Source organism: Pteropus alecto, unplaced genomic scaffold (assembly GCF_000325575.1).
Source record: "Pteropus alecto unplaced genomic scaffold, ASM32557v1 scaffold92, whole genome shotgun sequence".
NCBI classification, from domain to species: domain Eukaryota; kingdom Metazoa; phylum Chordata; class Mammalia; order Chiroptera; family Pteropodidae; genus Pteropus; species Pteropus alecto.
The window spans coordinates 10,613,316-10,628,267 of NW_006432447.1; the positions used below are offsets into that span (position 1 = coordinate 10,613,316).

The 14,952-nt window shown below is 45.2% G+C and overlaps 1 protein-coding gene across 1 annotated transcript in view; it reads right to left on the reverse strand.

The window, feature by feature from the left end:
- Positions 1 to 14,952, reverse strand: part of RFTN1 (raftlin, lipid raft linker 1) — a 186,459-nt gene that overhangs the window by 47,224 nt on the left and 124,283 nt on the right. The window contains 2 exon segments of the mRNA XM_006907267.3: positions 1,902 to 2,105; positions 10,244 to 10,583. Of these exon segments, the coding sequence (XP_006907329.1) occupies positions 1,902 to 2,105; positions 10,244 to 10,583 (544 nt within the window).

The window sequence follows — 14,952 nt, forward strand, 5'->3', positions numbered from 1 at the left end:
ACAAGGAATGGCACTGTGAACTTTCGAAGTGACCTCTCTTGGGGTTCAGCTTGCCCCTGACGTGCTTGGGCAGCAGGGCCAAAGAGAAAACTTCCCTTTTGACACCCCAATTCATCTAAGGGGGGAAAAATGACCAGTGGCTGCCTGAACAGCTGCTACCTCCAGCGCCTCCCTGCACACCTTTGAGAAGTTCATATACCTAACCATCTGTTTCCCAGGGAGGAAGTTAAAACTGTGCATGGCCTCAGAGAGCCTCCATGGGCACCAAGAGGAGATAAAAGGAGCCAATGTTGTCATAGTCCAAGATGGGAGACTGAGCGTCCCTGCAGGACGCAGGACCTCCCCAAATGCTGATGAATAAGGGCCGTGAACATTTTCCCCAAGCCGATGCCACTGATATTTTATGGAGCATCTCAGAACAGATCATGACATTAACTAGCTTCAGGGAGCTTTGCAAGCATCCAGGGAAGGCCTCCGTGTATAGAGACAGGGGTTACCCACCTTGCTGCCAGAGAACCAAACTGACTTTCCATTAGTTGTATTAATGAAATGTATACCCTAGAACTGCACTGTCCAACACACTAGCCATTAGCTACAGATAGTAATTTAGATTTAAATAAATGAAAACTAAGTCAATTTAAAAATTCAATTCCTCAGTCGCCCTAGCCACATTTCAACCGGTCAGTAGCCATGGGCGGCTACCACATTGGACAGAGCAGATATAGAACTCCCGTCATCACAGAAAGTTCTGTTGGACAGTGCGGCCCGAGATGAATTCTTAATGAGCCAGTTACCTTTCTTATGCCATTCATCCATTCCACAAGTGGTTGTGGCCCCACTACACCATACAATGCCTGCTGCTGCTATATTAACACAGTAACATTAGATAGCAATATTTAGATAGTAACAAGGGACTTGCTAAATCCAAAATTTAGACCTGTCTGTGCTGTATAATATTCTAAGGCTTTGGATGATTTATAGAATGTACCTGCAGAATTAAGACCAATGTGTCATTCCGAGGATTGCAAATAATGTGGGGTCCAAACTCTGTTCCTGACTCTGTCAATCCTTGGAGAGAAAACTGCTCAATAACCAAGACACTGCACTGTTGATGTGATGCTTTCCTGCCAGGTTTTGCTGGGATCAACACATTTAGTGTTATGTTTCTCTTGCCCAGGAATTCTGCAGACCGGTAGCCCTCAGGAGCCACACACGCTGGCGTGTTGTCCCCACTCCCCAGATTGCCTCCCAGCTTTGATGAACCCTAGTGACTTAAGTTGCCTTCGTGTCAACCTGAAAACCCTTTCTTTGCTTGACACGTTTCCCCACTTCGGGCAAAGTTTCTCTCTGCCTTCAAAAAGCTGACAGCAAGAGTGCTACTCCATGCAGCAAACCCTCAGAGATAACCCGTTACTGGGAGCGAGTACTGGGTGCCATGAGCCCCAGGAACGATGTGTGTCCCCACGGAGCTCGCAGTAACCAGGGTGTTCAATTCACTTCTCTGCTGTTAATTTCAAGGTGCTGCTACTGCTACTTCAAACTGTAATAGTGTCTACAAACAATTTGCACTTTCGGAGAGGCATGATCCCAGGGGGTAATTAACAAAACCGGGGAATAACCTTTATAAAAGCAACACAGATTGACGCCACCACCGATGAAACAGAGTCATTCCTTTTTCTCTGTCATTTTAGAAGTTACCTGGCTGACTCCTAGACAGGTTTAGAGAGCATGGGGTATGGGCTTTGTGGAAAATTCCTCAAGATGTGTTAATTAGAAATCGAATACAGCATGTTTATTAGCTGCAGAGCCTTCTGAAAGAAGCCTGCTCCAGAGATGGGCTAAGATGACAAGAACGAGAAGTCGAATTCGTTAGGGCCACCCAAGGGCTGTGGATTCCATACCATTGACCATGCCAAGGTAGAAGACTGCATTCACCAGCACGCCTCCTTTCCGGAAGTGGTCGCTCATGTGCTCCAGCCAGTTGGCATCCAAGCTGCTCACCGTCTGGCCGTTCGTGGAGACCCGAAGAGGGATGGTGACGGGATAGTATTGCCGGCACTCCTGATGGCTCTTCGGTTTGTTGAAAAGGGTGAAGATTTCCATTTCTGTTGGGATTTGTAAAGCAGGTAGGGAGAGCAGAGTTCAGACAATAATAAAGAGCTGCCTTAGCGGATCTAGTGGAATCTCTTAGGGGCCTGAAGAATTGATATCAAAGGTAAAAATCTCTATGAGGCTGCACTATTGCCAAATAATAAAACCTGATTCCAAGTAGTAAGTTAGGGTACCTTAGAAGTGACATGGACCTCAAAGGTTGAATTTCAGGCTGGGCACTTAGGTTTTGAATCTGGCATATAATGAGGAGCTGTTATTTGAGATTAATTTGTATAGTTCAGTGTTTGAGAGAAGGACAGAGGAAACATTTCTAGAAATTTATACAAAGGCATTTCGAAAGAAAAAGCAGACATACTTGGGCAAGAATTGGTCTTAAAAAAATAGTAAACGTCCACAGGCACATAAAAGCAAAAATACTGCTGTAATTCCAGGAACCTTGTACACTCCTGAATTCACTATTTATAAACTGCAGTGGTGTTTCCTTGGGCTGAACCCATGATATTTAATCAAGTACGTCAAAAATAGATCATTGATATATAAAAATAAATATGTTCCTGTAAACGAGGGTTCCTGTCCAGAGTGGTAGGTCTCTTTAGCCAGGCAAGCAGGCACGGGGAGTGAGGCCCTGAACTTTCTGTTCCTTCATTTATAGCTCAGTTCTTCAAAAATCAATACTTGCTACCACCCAGCGGCTGACCCATGCCTGCGGTACGTGCTGCTGGCCATGAGTGAGCAGTATCGGCCTCTGGGAGCAAATACCTGGGATTTCAATCTGAGTATGAAGGTCTCCTTTTGTGTGACTCCTTTAGTCAAGCAATCAGAGTTCGCCCAGCTTAAACGGCTCTGCTTACACAGAGTAGTCAGAAGTACGCTTTGGTTTCTAAAAATATCTACTTGAATCATAAGACAATCTCCACCCTTCTTTCAAAGAAATAGTTTAAAGGTCATAAACGATGGTTGACATTAGCCATAAAGACAAAGCACGCTGGTGCTCCCCGTAGGAGACACCTGGCCTACACGCTCGCATTCTGGGATGCTGTATCCCATATTCTGGTAGTTCATAATTTTTGCAGTATCTAAATACCAGCTGAATAATTTTTTTAAATGGACTCACTTTCCTTTATTTAAATAAATGAATTTTAAAAGGAAACCGTGCTTCCAGACCATAAGGGAAACAACTACCACTTGATATAAACAGGAGGGAACGATGAGGCACATTAACACCAAATATGTCCATCTGTGTAACATTTAAAATTATCTCACATAGGAATTGTATTCTGGACCAAGGAAATCTTTTCACAGCCCCACCTGAGCAAGCGCCAGCAGAGCTCTCTGGGGAGCAATGCTGGGCCATGAGCCTTTGTCATCAGCAAGAGTTAAGCTACCAGGGGGGCCATTTTAAGCTATCCATTGGCTGCAACCAGTTAGGAAAAGAAGGTGCCCATCTTCGCAAGTGGCCACCTGGACTTAAAAAAAACAACTCTGACCTATTCATTATCCTCAGCCCAAATTACCCTTTGCAGTCTACTTGCCTGACTCAGGACTCCATCTCCAGCCAGTAAATGCTTTCACGTGAGAAATTAGGTCTTGGAGGATGTACAGAGCTGGCAAGCATTAGACTATTTCGTGACTTTGAAATACACACTTGAGGGATAGAGTCATGCAAAGAAAGGTTCGTAATGGAGGGGAATCAAGCAATGGATTGGAGCTGGGGCTGAGGGGCCAGGATGTGAACTGGATGATCAGGCATTTTCTAGTCCAAGGTGCCCGGGTTCAAATAAAAACCGTAACTACAAAGGCAAGAGGATTAAGCAATCTTTTAGTGAGTCCTTGACTTCACTTGGATTTCTTCAAAAGCAGACCCTGTAAGCTTTTGGGTGCAAGTAATTTATTTGGGAAGTGATCCCAGGAAATAGACCGAGGGAGTAGGGATGGGAAAGGGGGAAGAGATGAAAGCCAATGAAGGGTGCCTTAATGAGCAGGTTACCGCTAGAGCAATCTGGGCTCAGTCCCCCTGAGGACTCTGAGATAGTGTAGAGAACATACCTCAGGTTGCCTTACTGAGGAGCGGCCCTCAGTCCCTGAGGATAAAGGTGGCAAGGAAGCCACGATCTTTATCCTCACAGACTGAGGGGCACTCCTGAGGCTTTAATTCCCTGGGGCATCTGGGCCTGCAGGCAGAGGCTGAGAAAGTTGTCCTCAGGTGACCCCCAAGGTAGGCCAGAGAACTAGTCACCATGGTCTGCTATAGTCAAGTACAAATGCATCCAAATTAAAAAGAAAAAGGAATCACAGCCTCTACACAGGAGAAGTGAGTGGGGAATTTGCAAGTGGCCAAAGTCCAAAAATGTATAACACTTAATCACACAGAAGGATTCCCCACTCATATGGCAAGACAAAAACACAACTTTTCCAAATGCGTAATGAAACAGAAAAAGCGGAAGGCCAAAGGGAGAAGTGAGAGTTGGTGGGGAGGCGGTGATGCAGGGTGAAGGGAAGATCGGGACTGTCGGACGAGGTAACGTGTGGTGCTGACAGTGCCCCCGGCCTTCCTGCCTGGATTCTCCCCAAGGTGAAGGACCGAAGCCAGAGACAGAAATAAATTTTTCAGGAAAGAAAGGAAATGCTGTTGGAATCGAGAGCCTCCAAAGCATTAATAGAAGTGAAATATTGGGAGAAACCTGATTTCAGATGTCTAACCCTTTAGTAAACTCCTCCATCCACCGTCTCCTTGGCCACCATCCTCTCTATTCACATGGAAACCAGCCAAGAGAAACTGTCCCAGAAAGATGTTCTTTGATGTTTTAATATTCTGATTCTCCAGTACACATCCTCACATGAGCGGGCACAAGGGATTCCCGAAAGAAGCCCCAAGTTTGTTTAAATTTTCTCAGCTGCTCTGTGACTCTTTCGTGACCCCAACTGGAAGATTTTTCCAGACCTGGATAGAAAGTCCCAAAGGCGGGCAGAAGGCATTGTTTCTGGGAACATTCTGAGAATGGCTAAAGACCTGGACCCAAGAAGCATCAAGACTGTCTTGTATTTTTTCTATTTCTGTCTTGTCTTTCCCTTTCTCTCTGACACAGGAGGCCTTGTCTTGTGCCATTCAGATTCCCTGTGCACAGAAAAGTCCCTGTCATATGACAGGTGATGTGAATGTTTGTCGAATTGACCTAAGCCAGACAACTAGAGGAAGCTAAGTGAGGAAGAGGGGGCACGGGGCCCTCTGGGTGCTGCCGGCCTGATAGCCAGGTCCACTCTGGTCTTGCTAAGCTCCTCAGGAGCAGGAAGGAAGGAGGGAGATGCCCAGTTCTGAGGCCTGTATCAGGCAGTAGGGACTTAGGCATGGGATGGAAGTCCATAGTCTGTCTCGTCTGTCTTGAAGTAAAGCTCCAGAGAACCTGTGACCTGCAGGTAGCAGAAGGGTTGTTTGGGTCCTGGTGTTTCAGGAGACCCCCAGGCTGGAAGGAAGAGAGGGTTCAGAGTCTGGCTTAAAGCATGGGGCTCCAAGGGCCAGACTGGGAGAAAGAGGAGGCTGGTGAGTTAGCTGGGTGGGAAGGAACAAGTGAAAGTCAGACTTGGCCTGGGAGCTGGACTGAGCAGAGGCAAAGTCTGCTGAGGTCCTGGGTAGGGGGAGCTAAGCTGAAAGGTTTGCATTGGAAAGGCAGGGCTATGGGTACCCTGGGTAGGAAGAGACGGCAGAGGGCCTTGGGCCCTTCCAGATTCCCGAATCTGGGAGAAGGCTGCTTCAGGCTTCGAACAGGCTCAGGTACTAATAGTGGGTACCACTGGGCCTGGCTGAGGCCTATTTGCCAGGGCAAAGTGTAGGAACTGCTACATGTACAGCACTCCACGGGAATCCACTTATAAGGATGACAGCAGCCATAGGCATGTGCCCTGTATTTACAAGAGCCTTTCACCTTCACCATCTCATGTGACTCTCCCATTCTCCACAGGAGAGGCATCAGTTCTATGCCCAGAAGCCTTAAGTGGATCCCCCAGAAATTACAAGCTGGTAAGTGGCAAAGCTGAGAGTCTTTCAAACCTCAAACCCTGGGCTCTTTCCCAAATCTAACAAGAGGCTAATTTCATCAGTACACAGAAAGCAGGAGCTGATGACCACGGGTGGGGGTTCAATAGTTGTTTGTTAATGGACTCTGTGAAAGGCCAGAAAGATGGTGGCAGGTGGCAGATTTGGGAGGGGGCAGAACCACGGGGTTGAACCATGCTAGGGGCATAGGGAGGGGAGGATACTGGCCTACCCAGCAAGGGAAGGGGGCCAGGCATCGGAAAAGCCACACTCAGGACACCTTCTCTCTCTCCCTACAATGAGCTGCCTGCCAAGGGGGCCTACTGACTAAAATCCCCTCAGCTGAGAAGTGTCGCTGAGACCTCTGGCTTGGGTTTCCGGCTGGCATTTCTGAGCATTTTAAGTTAGTAGGCTCAGGGTAGAAAGGGCAGTGACTGGAAGACATTTTATTATTTCCGTGACAGTGGGGACAATCTGTATTTGCATGAAATTGCCTGGCCCCCTTGTTTCTGTGACCAAAACTTCAGCAACAGAGATGCCGAGGGAAGGACAAGACAAGAATGTTGGAGGCCAGGAGAGAAGTGACAGGTGGACATCTGGCGACACCTTGATAACCTTTCCTTACACTCGCCTTCCCCACCCATCCTATTTATGACGAATGAAGAAAACATGCTCCCTATAGACAGAAATGCCTCACAAGGACTGTTCACAGGGCTGTCCCTGTGCCTGCTCAGGTGATCTCTGCACAGTGAGGCCATCAAACCAACAGGAAATTCCCCTAGACTAGGAAATAAAAGTCAATGAGCAAGAAGAAAACCATATGATGGGCCGCGCAGGGACCTGAGAGGGCAAGGGGAGCATATCCTCTGGACTGGAGCCCGCAGGGATGGGAAGGGGGCGGCCTGCCCTGTTTCCAGGTGAGGAATTCACTAGCAAGCCCTATCTGAGCAGTGGCAGCCTAGACCGGCTTCCCCAGGCCTCCTATAAAGGAAATAAATTAAACGAGGAGAAAGAAAGGGAAGGAGGGAGACTCCCTCTGGACTTTTTTTAATTGTCTTTCTGTGATTGCCTATTTAAGCCCACCTGGCAGAAAGAGGAGTAAAAACACTTCACCCTCCTTAGGGGGCCCTGAGAGAAAGGCAAGCTGAAAGCTGAGCAAGCAGCACGGAGGGGAAGCTTGGAGGCGGTGCTTGTGGGGTGCAGGGCGATGGTACGAGGAAAAGACAAGACTTCCCAGGACAAAGATTAGGAGAGAGGCTGCAGTGGATGAAGGCTATGACCAATGTGGACAGGGTCTCTGGACATCCAGCCTTCAGAGAGGCTGAATACTCGAGCTACGAGATAAAATTTAACTCTGTGAGGGCATGGAAGGTGACTCCTTATCTGTGAAATGGGCATAATAACAGCATCTTCTGTCATAAGGCTGTTGGGAGGTTCAATCAAGATGACACATAGGAAGAACGTAGAACAGTTCATTTAGAGGGTCACCACCATCACGACTGTTGTCTGCCCATCCCCCACGAGACCATGCATGGCCACTAAGTAACCCCTGTGTGTTCATTCAATGATTAGAAAAAATCCAAAGGCTCATTTATTTCACAAAAGAGGAAAAAAGATAACAATGAGCTATCTAAATTTCAGAGGCCTGTAGCCTCCTGAACAGAGAGATAAGGGCCAGCCTCATGTGCAGATGGCAGACAGACCACTAGTGAGATTGGGGGGAGGTGCTATCACACCCTCTAGAGCTGAAATTCCCATCCGCTGTAGGGCTGACCACCTTCAGACACCCATTAGCCCGTATTCCCCAGCAGGAACTGGTTTTCTAGTAGAGAAGAGAGACTTGAGGAAATGATACATGGGCCAAAACACACTGGGTGTTCAGGGGTCTTTGAGTGTTCAGTGATGGGGGTGGTCTTCGGGTAAGGAAGGTGAACAGCCACAGGGCAGCGGAAGGGGGAAAGGGTCTGTTCTAGGACAAATCTTCCCAGTTAATTCTCCCTGGGGTTATCCTCAGAAGGCAGGAAGTCTGGAAGGGTATGTAGAGAAAGGTAGATTCTGGAACAGGACAGACCTAAAAGCGGAGGGGAACCTCAGTGTTAACTGCTTCTGTTCTTAAAGCCAAGGCTCTATGCAACGGTGGAGATCAATGGCCAGGACGGCTGAACCTGTCTGTACCCCAATAATAACAGCTCGCACTCAGAGTCTAGCAGTGCTGAGTGCTTTAAATGTACATCTCATTTAACTTTTCATCAAGAAACTGTTGTTCTATCCCTGTTTTACGGGATAAGATGCTGAGACACAGAAGGGTATCTTGCCCAAGACTGCCTAGGTAGAGGGTGGCAGACTGCAGTGTGGACGCAGTCTGGGTTCTTAACCACCACGCTACCTGTCTCTCTGCAACTCCTGTCCCTTCCTCCTGGGGGGCCTATGCCTGCCCTGAACCCTTACCCTCTCAAGCCTCTGGACTGTAGAGAAGGGATCCAAGGTGGCCCATCTTCCTTCTCAGGATTCAGAGCACACACACACACCCAGTGCGACAGCAATGAGCAGGTGGAGGTTTCTGGAATAAGACTTGGACCCTCATTAAGAGGCACACAAAGGGTCTAAATGTGATCTCACTTCTAGCTACTCTGGAAGAAGCAGAAGTCTACCCCAAACAGCGAAAATCCCCACAGATGAAGAGCTCTACTTCAGTACATATTTAAGGATCCAGGCCTCGATTAAACAGTAATCCTAATATATCCCAGAACGGAGGCAGCGCCAATCTCTCCTTCCAAATCGACTTTGCAAATAAGTCCCCAGAATGAACCATCCCACAATTTTCTTTTCAGGAAGTACTGACATTAAAAAAAAAAAAAAATTATTTAATCTTCTTTTCTATTCTCAAAGTACGAACTATTCCTCATCATTTATTTAAGGCTAATTTCAAGAATTAGTAAATAAATAATAACATTAATTAGAGAGATGATCCAAAATGGCTAAAGAGAAAGGCCTCCTAAGGCCTAGAGGTTGCTTCCTGTCAGTCTTGTTACTTGTTCACTTTCTAAAGACTAGAAGAGGCCACACAGCTCACATAAGTACCTCGCAGGAAAAGACTAGATGCTAGATTTCCTGGACAAAGAAGAAAAAAGGAACTATGGGGAAACGAAGAGAAACGTTGCTCCTTATAGACCGAGGGCCTCAGTAAATCTTGTTAGTCTGTGAGAGTATTATTTGGAAGACCAAGTAGAGAGGTGAATGGGGATGGTGGCCGAGCCTGCCCGGGTTCACATGCCAGATCTGCCCATTTCCAACCTGGGCACAGATTTACTCTCCCAACCTCAGTTTACTCAGCTGTAAAACAGGCGATGACATTAAAGATCACCCACATCCAAGGGCTATAGGGAGAATTAAGAGATCAATCATGTAAAATGTTTATTGGTACAGGGCCTGGTTCACAGGAAGTATTAATATATGTCAGCTATTATCGCTGTTGCTGTGTTGTTATTTGAAATCCTCAAACTCAAGCGCATGCTCTAATGGCCATTATAATGTGATTAAGAGGATTCGCATATTGGTGGCCTCTCCTTGGCAGAGTATTCTCTCATGGTGTCAATCTGTCAACTACATAAACTCCCCGAAACCGGGTTATTTATCACCTAGTGAGTTGAATCGCCACTTTCCTGCACAGTCTGTCCTCAAGTGGCTTTCCTGATTTCTTTCTTTAGGCAGATATTCAAAATAAGCAAACCCGGAAGTGCAGTGTACGTTGTGCATTGGTGCCGGCACGTTTACACTTCCTGTGTTAGAGCAAGGTAATTCAAAGGCAGTGCAAGAGCGTGGGGGACAAAATAACTCGCATTCTAGAATCCACTTCAAACATGACATTGTGGAGCAACTGCAAGTCAAATTCATGTGGTTCTGCCCTCCCAGGAAGTCACAATTTCAGTAAGTAAACAGTTGGGAGGCCCAGAAAATAGCGTGATAAAGTTTCTCCTGCTTCATGGACTGCTGACTCTACATCTGATTCCATTTCTTTTTCCTCAACTGCCATGGGGGATTACTGAAAAGCTGATAGCCTCTCTTCAAGCGGGTCAAAAGTCCCTGTGCTGACATACTTACTTCCTGAGAGTGGCTCCTCACGTACTTCTGATGGGTCACTGTCTGGTCCATCCAGATTCTTGCTCACCCTGAGCGGTGAAAATTCTGCAGCATCCCCCTCTTCCAAGGGCAAGCTGGGTTGCTCAGCGATGGGTGCCTCCCCTCCGGGGCCCTGGCTTGGCTCTGGGCTTCCGTCCATCTCTTCTGGAGTGCCAGGGTTCTCATTATCCCCAACTCTGCCAGGCTCCTTTCTCAAATCTCTGGCATCCGCCTTGGGATTGCTGCCTGCTGAGTTCACAGAGCAGTGATACTGAGGTATGATGCCAACAAATTTTAGGCCTCTACTCGCAGCCTCCTGGATCTGTGAGGCAAACAAAAGGAAGGGAACCAAGTGAATGGGATGTTCCATCAAAGGGAGGACACATGCAACATCCAAAACGCCTCACTGGAGGCCTTTGAGGATATTTCTGTTAGACCATGAAATCCATCAAGCTGGCAGAGGCTCCATATCCTCTAGGCAGTGCCCACACCCCATCCCAGGACCGACTGAAAACAGACAGTATGGGGCTTGTTTTTTCTAACTATGGAAAAAATAAAGCATTTGGCTATGAAGGACTGGGATCACTTCTCTCTGAAACACTGCATTAGTCCCTATTAGGTTTTTGTTTTTGTTTTTGTTTTTTGTTTTTGTTTTCTTGAGACTGGAAAAAGGTTCTAAAAGGATGAGCTGGAACAAAGAGAGTTTGAAAGAGGAAGTTCATTTCGGTAAGAGTTTATTTTTTTCATTGTTTTTTTTTTTTCTCTGATGAATCACCTACTTCCTGCCAATCAGGCTACTGTATAATCTAGTATGTCTATATAACCATATAGTAACTACAAGATAGCATTTTATGACCCAAAGAGCTTCCTCTTTTAAACAATAGTTTTGGCAGAGAAGAGCAGAGGTGGGGGAAATCACCACTGTGTGGAAGCTGATGCACATGTCCCGCAAGAGGGGACATCCTACAGACACCTGCTCCGTGGTGCTCTCAGTCCCAGGTAGAGCAGGAGGAACCCAAAGACCACACCTTGCTCACAGACATTGCCTGGGCAGACTTGTGACTCTGCAGGCCATGGTACACACCATCCAGTTCCTGAACCTATGAGAAGGGAGCCTAAGGGCCACATGGAGTACCGTGGCATTTGAACTCTCCTCTCCCTAAAAAATTTCCCCCAGACAATTGAATATAGTAGTCATAAGCAAAAGAAAAACTGAAAATAATAGCCTACTAAAATCAAGCAAGAGTCAGCCAAAACTAGAAAATGGGCTTTAGGGGATTTTCTGGTCAAGGATGCTCAAATAAATCAGGAGGTAGAGACCTCGGAGCCGTGTAAGTCTTAGTCACCCACCCCCTAAAAGGATGACCTCAGAAAATCCTGAGGTCTCTACAGTGATCATCTCCTGTCATTTGAGAGTTAGTATTAAATACCAGCATGGAGCTACTCTCTCTAAGGGAGAAGCAAGCCTTGGCTCTTCCTTGGGTGAACCACCCTAACTTTAACCAGAAGGTCATTTTAGCTCAACACCACACATTCTAGAAAATAATCTAGAGCAGCTGCAAATGTGCAGTGCAGTCTTTCTACAAAGTCTAGCCTGTGCTAGATACAATGATAACAATTAGCAATATAGGTGGTAATTACTACTAATTAGTAGTAATTACCACCTATTGCAGACCTACGACACGACACGCAAGGCACTGCTCTAGGCACTGCACATAAATTGTTTTGTTTAATCCTTCAAAAACCCCGCATAGATAGTATCATTATCTCCATTTCGTATGAGGACACTGAGGCCCGGAGACATTAAATCATAAAACAAGCAGTGAGTAACCAGGGTTCAATGCCACGTTGGCTCCGTTTGCAGATGTAGCTCAAGTACATTCTTTTAACCACAAGACCAAGTGGATACATCTCAAGGCATCGAATATGTACATGTTCTTGGACATGTATGTGTTCACACATATGTTCCTGGTTGGCTCAATCCACTCTTCAAAAGTTAAATAAACCTCTTAAAGTCATCCTTTCCATTCCAAAAATTTATTTTTCACTCAGTAATCTGTGATATACATCTACTTTTAGAAATAATTTTGAAAAACTTATAAAAGAAGACACAGGTAACAAAAGTTTTAAGAAGGTAGGGAAGGCTAGAAGTATGGGGAGAAAATTATACCAAGGAACCTTAGATTAGGAGAAACTACTACATATAAAGCATCATTCTGAGCTTCCTGGTAACACAGGCAAAAAGAGAAAGTCAAATAGATTTTACAGTCCTCAAATGAAATGAGAGAACATGCCCAGTCAATAAGAGAGAAGCATAATTTGCTGATGAGAAACAGAGAAATCTGTTAAATGATTCTTGTAGAGATATGTATCTTTAGTTTTACTGAAAATGAAGACTTTTTTTTTATACCAGTTATATATTCTTAGCCCTTGATAGAAGGTGAAGACATTATGCTAAAGCACAAATCTCTGAAAGTCCTATGTGGAGCTAAAGTGAAATAATCCAGGTAACTGACAGATACGGACAGCTGAAACATATGGCAGCATTCTAAATTGTGTCAGAGCCTGGGAACTGGGCCATTTTAGTACTTACTTCCCAAGTTCCCATTGCAGTGGAGTAAGATGGCTTTTCTCTAGTCTTAACTGTTTGTGAAATAATGCTGCCTATGCTTGCTTCTTCAGAAGGATTCGGGAAGACTGGCTTTTCATTTAGTTTTAAATACAGTATGCAAATTCTTGAGCCACTGTAAACCAAAACCAAACGTCCACAAATGTCTACATTTGAGAAAATAATATTAACAATTTCCAGATATAGCTCCTACAGGAAGGACAATGAGCTATTTCCACTCAAACTGAAGACCTCTGTTTCAGCTATCAAGCCCTTTACATTCAGTCTGGCTTTCTCCTTAGTAAACTGCAAGTCCAAGCCTCTCCGTTTATGCCATGCTTGAGAAAGAGGTACACTGGCCCCCGCTATTAGTGTCTTACCACAGAGGGAGCACCTATGACTGCTGAAACATTTAAAGAACTGGTCCCACTGAGGGGTTAAACACAAGCCAGTCTCAACTTGAGTCATGGGGTTTGAAGGTGGAAAGGCCTGGCTTGGAACTCCAGGTGTGTGACTTACTGGCCTGGGGAACCAGAGTAGTTATATAAGCTTTGTCTCAGTTTTCTCACCTGTAAAATGAGGGCAATCATACTTTCCTTGCAGCTGCTCTGAAAATTAGACATTCTATATGGCAAGTGTGCCAAAGGACAGGGCAAAGAAAAGGTGCTTGCAGCCATCATTACTGCTCTACTCTCGCTCTTTATCAGTCCCAGGCTTCCATGACCATGAAAGAGTGCTGAGAATCATCTAGAGTAAGGAGGTGAGGACTCCGGACATGGGGCACTATCCTAGCCCTCTCCTTCCTCACTGGGACCTGAAGAATCAGAAAGGCTTTGATATAAATTAGACATGTGCCCTTTTCCCATGACACACTGGACAATCATATTTCTTTGCCCTACTGTACTGCAAACTTATCCTCCATGCCAGGGGTTCTTAAAGCGTGGTCGCATATTAGCAGCACCAGCATCACCTGGGAACTTGTTAGAAAAGACCTGCCGAATCAGAAACTCTGAATCAGAAACTCTGGGCGTAGGGCCCAGAGATATGCATTTTGGCAATCTCTCCGGGTGATTCCGATGTTCTCTAAAGTTTGAGAATCACTGCCCTAGAATATACATTCATGAGGGCAGGGGTTCTGTGCAGTGCTGTGTCCCCAGTATTAGAATATCTGACATCTAGTAGGTGCTCAATAAGTTTTTGTAGAATAAACAAATGAACACATAAATAATGAGTAAATATGTATCTCTCCTCTCCCAGAATGAGCTCTTTGAAGTCAAGAATAGAGAATGATTAATTTTTCAGCTTCAGAATTCAATAAAAATTTTATTAAGTCCCTACACTGGCCCAGACCAACACTGTGCTTAAATGCTAGAGATACAAAATAGGAATCCAATTCTCAAGAAGATTAAGCCAATTATTATAAACAGACTTTAGAAATAATTACACTAACATGGCACAATAATGCTTATATTATAATGTTATCTAAAAATCAAGATTCTAAACTTATGATACAATTATGATAGTATATACTATTGCTATTTGTGCCTAATGTTAAAAAATTTATCTAATGAGCATGCACGCTACTTTTAAAGTTGAAAAAAGTAAGTATTTCAAAAATTTCTCATAGCAGGTGATAAATTTTTCGTATCTGGTGAAAAATTTCTCATAGCAGGTGATAAATGCAGTGATGGACATGAGAGTATAGAAATGACAGGGATGAAAGTGATTATTTCTGCCTGAAGGGGAGGCTGAGAAAAGTTTCGCACAGAAGGTCAGGGCTACAACACATGAAATGGAGTAATACAATAGGAAGAGGTGGGGGGTACAGCAGAATTGGAGTGTGTATGCCTTACCTTAACCAATCAGATTTGATTCCCCCCACCCCAAACATTGTGTTAGACAAAACCTATTTGGAAACCAATTCTGCAGGAGCCTTTGAAGGGTGAACAGAAGTTTATCATGCAGGTGAATGAATGGGAGAAGGGCAATGCAGGTAGAGAGAAGGAAGGATCACTGTGGGCAAAGGCTTAGTGGTGTGCAACAGCCTGACGTATTGAAGAAACTTCTAGAAATATTTCTAGAA